This window comes from Myotis brandtii, unplaced genomic scaffold, assembly GCF_000412655.1.
Source record: "Myotis brandtii unplaced genomic scaffold, ASM41265v1 scaffold455, whole genome shotgun sequence".
NCBI classification, from domain to species: domain Eukaryota; kingdom Metazoa; phylum Chordata; class Mammalia; order Chiroptera; family Vespertilionidae; genus Myotis; species Myotis brandtii.
In genome coordinates this window covers 3,097,451-3,104,594 of record NW_005367384.1, presented here as the reverse complement: position 1 = coordinate 3,104,594, position 7,144 = coordinate 3,097,451, and the positions used below count along the sequence as shown (strand labels likewise).

Below are 7,144 nucleotides of genomic sequence, written 5' to 3'. Positions count from 1 at the left end.
TGGTTCTCAACCTTCCTAATGCTGCGACCCTTTAATACAGTTCCTCATGTTGTGGTGACCCCCAATTTCATTGTTACAAATTGAACATAATTAAAGCATAGTGATTAATCACAAAAACAATATGCAATTATATATGTGTTTTCCGATGATCTTAGGCGACCCCTGTGAAAAGGTCGTTCGACCCCCAAAGGGGTCGTGACCCACAAGTTGAGAACCACTGGTCTAGTTGATTCAGAAGCCTCCTGAATGATTGCACACCTGGGTCCAGGTTCAATTACTGTGAGATGACCCAGGTCATAAAAATGGCCATGACTCGCTACCACAGTTCTGTGTTTGCATTTTTATTCTGTGGATTGCAAGACTGGCAACTCCTTTTCTGATTAATTGGCCCTTAAGAGTGTCACTCATCACTTTATTTCTCATTGCCTGGTACATCAGCCTGAATCAATGAATAAGGTCTGAGCAAGTTTTCCAATAGAAAAGTGTGAAACTCAGAATGACTTTTCTGGATTGGCCAAAGAACTTCTTACCAAAGAAGCCAACAGCCAGAAAGTCTGACACATAGTCAAAGAGAGCCAAAGGCTGTCCACATGTGCACATACAGGTGACAGTTTCTAATAGGATGGGGGGCTTCAGCCCCAGGCAAATCCAGACCTGCGGATCATGCTATTCAGCAGCAGGTCAGGGATGAGAGGTGGCAATTCCTTTCATGCTTAAGATTGTGAAAAGGCTTTAAGTCTATAGTGTCAATAGCAGCGAAGACTGCAAGACACCATTTCTCTCTCCTTACTACCCGCTTGCCCCTCTCTCCTGGCTCTTCTGGTATTATTTCTTAATGAGGCATATAGAGTTTTCTGTTCTATTTAACCAGAACAATGAGTAAAATATGTATTTTTCTTTTTCTGAAATCAAGCAACACTTAGTATTTTTAAGGCTTTGATTGATTAATTATTCTTGTTGAGCTAATGACTAATAAGAAATGAAATCCCCATTGAAGTGGGGGTGGGGGTGGAGAAATAGATATCCTCTTTGTTTAAAAAACAAACACAAACATACACGTAGAGTGTCGAAGGTTAGTATTTCACTTGCATTCATTAGAACCACTGCAATTAGATCTAGAACCACTCTAATTAGAACCAAATAAATGGTGCTTACATCACAGTGCTGGAGCTTTTTCGTTGAATCTGGATCCCGAAAGGATGGTTTTGAATCCTGACATCATACAGACGGTTTTCAGGCGAGCCAACAGGAGAGGAAGGAGTGTTCAGAGGCACTGGGACCTCATACCTTTTATTAGTGGGATCATAGATCTGACAGTGAGAAAGAAGAAGACTTTCTGATGGAATCTCAAACCTAAAACCTCTCATACCAGCTCAAAATTCAGTTCCCATCAGGAAGCATCAAATATCCCAAAGCAAATAAATGTGAGGCCTACCCACCCACTGTGCCCAACACAGATCCTGAACTGGGAAAAAAAAAACCACCCTCAACAATACCCATCAAAGCCAGGGAGGACACTACCTCTAAGGAATTTGAAATTTAAGGGTGCAGAATCTCATAGACAGAACGTGTGCATGTGTGTTTCTGAGTGCGGTATGTGAACAGTATGTGCACATAACTGTATAAGACTATGTGTGAGCATGTGTACATATGTTAGAAATTAGAGAACTGAGTTTTCATATGAACTATGAGATCTTCTTACTAGTTGAGCTTCCAGTTGCTGTTCAGCTTTTTCATTCCTAAGATTGTTCCTTTGTACCTACCACTCGTTTCTATCAACCTAACAGGGTTGCTGTGTGGGCAAAATGAGAGAAGGGCAAAGTATTATGCAAGGCCGGGTAGTATTACTATTATGAGTTATCATCCTTTTTATCATAATAATATGAGCCCACATATTATGCTTAGGAGAAGTTTTGTCGAAAGGCTCACTTCTCAATATTCTGTTTCTCAAACCAAAAGCAGCAATATTACCTGGGAGCCTGTTAGGAATGCAGAATTTTGGGCCCTGCCCCAGACTTTCTGAATCAGAATCTTCATTTTCACAAGGTCCCTGGGGTGATTCGCCCAACATTGAAATGTGAAAAGCAATATCTAGAGTGAACCGTCTAAGATGGTACCCACCAGCCATGTGCGGCCATTAAGCCTTGAAATGTCCTAGTCTGAGCTGAAACTCACTATAAATGCAAAATACACACCAGAATTTGAAGATTTAATCTGACCATAATTTAAAGTATCTCAATACATAATTATATTTGGATTACATGATGAACTGATAACATTTGAGCACCTTGATAAAATAAAATGCTACTAAAATCCATTTCACCTAATTTTTTAAATACATTTTTAAAAATATGGTTATCAGAAAACATATGTGGCTCACATCATATTTCTATTTTAGCAGAGTGGTGGTTCTCAAAGTGTGGCCTCTTAATTTGCAGCAGGAGCATCACTTGGGAATTCATTAGAAATACAAATTCTTGGAAACCCTGGGCAGGAGCCCCAGCAATGTCTTTTAACAAGAGCTACAAGTGATTCTGATGCATATTAAGTTGAAGTATCAACTGCTAGAGAAAGAATTGTAATGTTGGAAATGAGTCAATGCCACCCATATGAGTTTACCAAAAAGCAGACATTGTTCTCAGGGCTAATGTGTCTCAGTAATCCTTTGAGGATCTTTCTGACTTACAGAACCCTTCACTATAGGACATGGACAACTCTGGTGGATCTAAGGCCACACCCGACTATTATCTCCTGACTTTCTGGCCTTTACCTTTCTGGGCTTCAGCACCCTCAACTCTAAAATGAGGGATTTGGACTAAAAGATGTTTCAGTAATTTCCATCCCACAAGAACTCTGTGCTGACGACCAGAATCTGCAACACGGGCATTACCTTGAACTGCAGCATGCTTTCCGTGTGGTAGATCACGCTGATCCTAAGGGAGCTGATCTCTGCAGAAAGAGGGTGAGAGGTGGCGGCTGCTGCTGCAGGTGTATGTCGCGTGCTCCGTGGTGATGGTGCTGCTGCTCGAGCTGACTCAGGGGCTGTCAGGTGGGTAAGGTCTGTGGTGATGCCAGTGGGTGAATACTGAATATTACTGGGAGCATACTTAGGGATGGTGTCATAGAAACAGGTGGGCACACCAGGAACAACTGTGTTCTGCAATGAGAGGATGAATTCTCAGTCAGCCTCCAACACCACACTCTGATTTCTAAAAAATGTTGGTTAACACAGACTCTCTGACACTGTGCCCATTATTATGTGTTCAATTATGTTCCCCCAAAAAGATGTTAAGTCCTAACACCTGGTACCTTATTTGGATATAGGATCTTTGCAGATGACCTAGTTAAATGAGATCATTAGGGTGGGCCTAATCCAATATTAACTGGTGTCCTTATTAAATAGGGAAATTTGGGCACAGAGATAGATATGTTCCCAGGGAAAGAACACCATGTAAAGAGGAAGGCAGAAATTGGGGTGACATTTTTATAAGCCAAGGAACACCAATGATTGCCAGGAAAACATAAGAAGTTAGGAGAGAGACATGGGACCAATTGTTCCTCGAAGCCCTCAAAAGGAACCAACCCTGCTAACACCTTGATTTTGAACTTCAGCTCTCAAAACACTGAAATGATATAGCGTGTCCCAAAAAATATATACACACTTCGAATAATTACTCATTCCAATGTTTCTTTCTTTTCAGATTTAACCCATTGGAATGAATAATTATTCAACGTGTGTATATTTTTTGGGGGGGGGGCGGCACCTGTATGTTTGTAACAGGTGAGTAGTGAAGGGTCAGCAGGTAGCTTGATCTGGAGACTGGAATCCTAAGGCAGGATTCTGCTCCCAATGCCCCCAAACTATACCACTTTGCCATGGGATAGTTGCCCCCATTGTGACATTAAGGAAATCACTTATTTTCTCTTTCTCTGGCTTTCATTCTCTCTGTTTTTCAAATGGAGGGGAAGATTCATACCTTACCTTCCGGCCTGAACTCTAATTGATGAAAAAAAATCGCTTAAAATACTCAATGCACAATGTATTGTTGCTATGTTAAAAATAAAAGTGGGGTTTAGAATAAGGAGGTTAGAGAAAAGAGGGAGCCAGGGCAGCAATGAGTTTCTTCTCATTCAGGATATCTGAGGGAAACACTGATTGCCTGCCACTCAGCGTTGACAAAACGCTGCATCTGTTGGCACAGGATTGTTTTCTTTCTGAAAAATGATTCCCATTCAACCCAACAGTGTTTGGAAAACGTTTCTTGCTGCCTAATCACTCCTGGGCCAGTTTTTACAACTTCCTACTCACTGCGGTAATCTGCTCCTCATCCTTACCTCCCAAAGGCACCCCCGCTGCTTGCACTTCTCCTCAGAGGCAGTGGGATCCTCAGGGTAGCAGTTGAACTTCTCTTGGTCACTGACCAAAAGAGTCCACCTCATGGAGAATTCTTGTCCCAGTACCAGTCCCTCGAGATCAGTGATTTTCACCACCTGAGGAATGAGAAAGGAGGCCACAGTGACAAATGAGGAGAAATAGAGACACCTGGATAATGTCCTTCCCTGATGGTTGGGAAGTCAAGCATGGGGGAGCTAGCCTTTTATCCAATCCCACTTTGCCTTGGGATGGCCTTCGTCCAATACAACCTTGCCATGTGACATCCTTCATCTAATGTCACTTTACCTTAAGATAGCCTTCATCCAATACCACTTTGTCAGGGGATAGTTGGAATATTATTGTTCCTCCTCTGGGACTTTTGACCTCCCTGCCAGGAAAATGCACTTGGCTCATTCCCGAACCTTCTCACCTCAAGTCACTATAGAATACTGAATAGGAAAGGCTTTCATCATGTTAAGGAGTACTAATCACTGGGAGGGCTGTCATTGTTGGGCAATTGCCTTCTGGGAGTGATGCCTGTACATTTTAATAATGGTGACAATTATAACAATAGCTAAGTTTTATTGAGCATGTATGTGGACCAGGCACTGTGATAACTACTTTATATGCATTGCCTCTATTAATGCTATAAAGCAATCTTATGCTGCAAAAAATATGGCTCTCTCCATTTCACAAAACAGAAAACTGATGTTCATAGAGGTTAAATGCTTTGCCCAAGATCTCACAGCTAAGGGCTGGTAGAGCTAGGATTGGAATCCCATTCAGCCTAACTCTAGAATCCAAGCTCCTATCCTTGGGTATATGTGTTGCCTAAATGGAAGGAGGCCTCCCTACAAGATAGGGAATTCCTAAGCACTTGAAATACTCAACTAATAATTGGGATCTTTTGTCTGAGATTATCATGTAAGGGACTCATTCAATAAGGACAAAACCACCCAGCCGGCTTGGCTCAATAGTTGAACCTATGAACCAGGAGGTCATGGTTCAATTCCTGGTGCCCGATCCCCAATGTGGGGCATGCAGGAGGCAGCCAATTCAATGTTTTTATCTTTCTTTCTCCTTTCCTCTCTGAAATCAATAAAAATATATTTTTAAAAATAAGGATAAAACTGATTACCCCTGCTGTTTTATTCAACTCTCATTTTCTATAATGATATAAAAATTGCTTAAAACACTAAGGAAAATATCAGCTGTGTCTCAAAGGGGGTCTTTAACTCAATGAGAGGGTAAATGTGTAAATACCTTCTAGAACAGGGGTGGGCAAACTTTTTGACTCGAGGGCCACAATGGGTTCTTAAACTGGACCGGAGGGCCGGAACAAAAGCATGGATGGAGTGTTTGTGTGGACTAATATAAATTCAAAGTAAACATCATTACATAAAAGGGGACGGTCTTTTTTTTCATTTCAAACGGGCCGGATCCGGCCCGCGGGCCGTAGTTTGCCCACGGCTGTTCTAGAACAAGGCCAATGTATCAAATAATATAGTTTGAATAATAATGTATGGAACTGCATCACATGTGGGATCAGAATGTCTAGTTTTAAATTTGCCCAGAGAACTGCCTTCTTCCAGGTCCCACTGAAAGGACTGTCTTTTTCAAAGTTCAGGGGTTCATGTTTAGCGAGCACATGTTTCTCTGTCTGTATCCTTCCTAGGGTGTGGTCGATTTCCCAGCATGCCAGTGTCTCTGTGCCCCTCCAAACTCAATAGAGCGAGAGAGAGCTGGCTGTCAGAATCTCAGGGCTGTCAGCTTCCAGCAAGGGCCCTGCAGGATGGCAGGATGGAACAATTGCCCACCTTCGTTGATGCATTGTAGCTAACGTTTAAAATGGCAATATCATTAAGGACAAAATTAGTAGGTTCTTTGTCCATTCCCAAGATTATGATATCTGTAAATGTGAGGTTGTCGGGGTCCATATAATTATTTGTAATCTTTGCTTGTAGATGGTTCTGGAAAAAAAAAAGTCAGTTTAGAGACCAAGTATATCACATTCTAACTGTGCCCAATGCCACTCAACATCTTTCTTTCTATGATCTAAATTATATCCTTTATCTCTGAGGTTCTAGATAGTGTCTGATGATCTTCCCCAGGAAATATGTTAACCCAGACACTTAACAGTCCTAAGTCTTAGTGTAATATTTTATGCTTGCTTTGGTTCTCTGGTTATTTATTGATTCCATTATTTAGAAAATATGTTCCTGACATCATGGAATTTTCAAGCAGATGTGATGGATACCAACAAAGAAAACAAAAAGACAGAAGCCCACAAGAGAACCTTTAACACACAAAGGATACACACAAAATAGTGCCCACATAATTTTTTTTGTATTCTAATTATAATACTGATAAGAGCTTAATTGCATAAATGCTTACTATGTGTCGGGCACTGTACTAAGCATTTTACATGTACCATCTCATTCAAGTCTCACAGCAAACTATGAGGTTGAAGCTCTAATTATCTCAACTTTTTCAGAGGAAGAGAATGAAGCCCAGAGAAATTAGATATCTTATTCAGGGAACCACAGTTCAAAAGTGACAAAGTTGAGCTACGACAAAGAAAGTGGAACTGAAGACTAAGGGGGGAAAAAGGAACACTTTGATGTTTAGAAAGACTAGGCATCCCACAAATATGCCCCACTGATTTCTGCAAAGGTGCAAAAGCAACACAGTGGAGAAAGAATAGCCTTTCAACAGATGGTGCTGGGCCAACTGGATGTACATAGGCAAAAAGTTGAACCTCAACCTAAA

The 7,144-nt window shown here is 41.3% G+C and overlaps 1 protein-coding gene across 1 annotated transcript in view; it reads right to left on the bottom strand.

Moving 5' to 3' along the window:
- Positions 1–7,144, bottom strand: part of MGAM2 (maltase-glucoamylase 2 (putative)) — an 84,219-nt gene that overhangs the window by 32,196 nt on the left and 44,879 nt on the right. Inside the window, 4 exon segments of the mRNA XM_014546707.1 lie at positions 1,161–1,310; positions 2,891–3,157; positions 4,336–4,491; positions 6,193–6,345. Of these exon segments, the coding sequence (XP_014402193.1) occupies positions 1,161–1,310; positions 2,891–3,157; positions 4,336–4,491; positions 6,193–6,345 (726 nt within the window).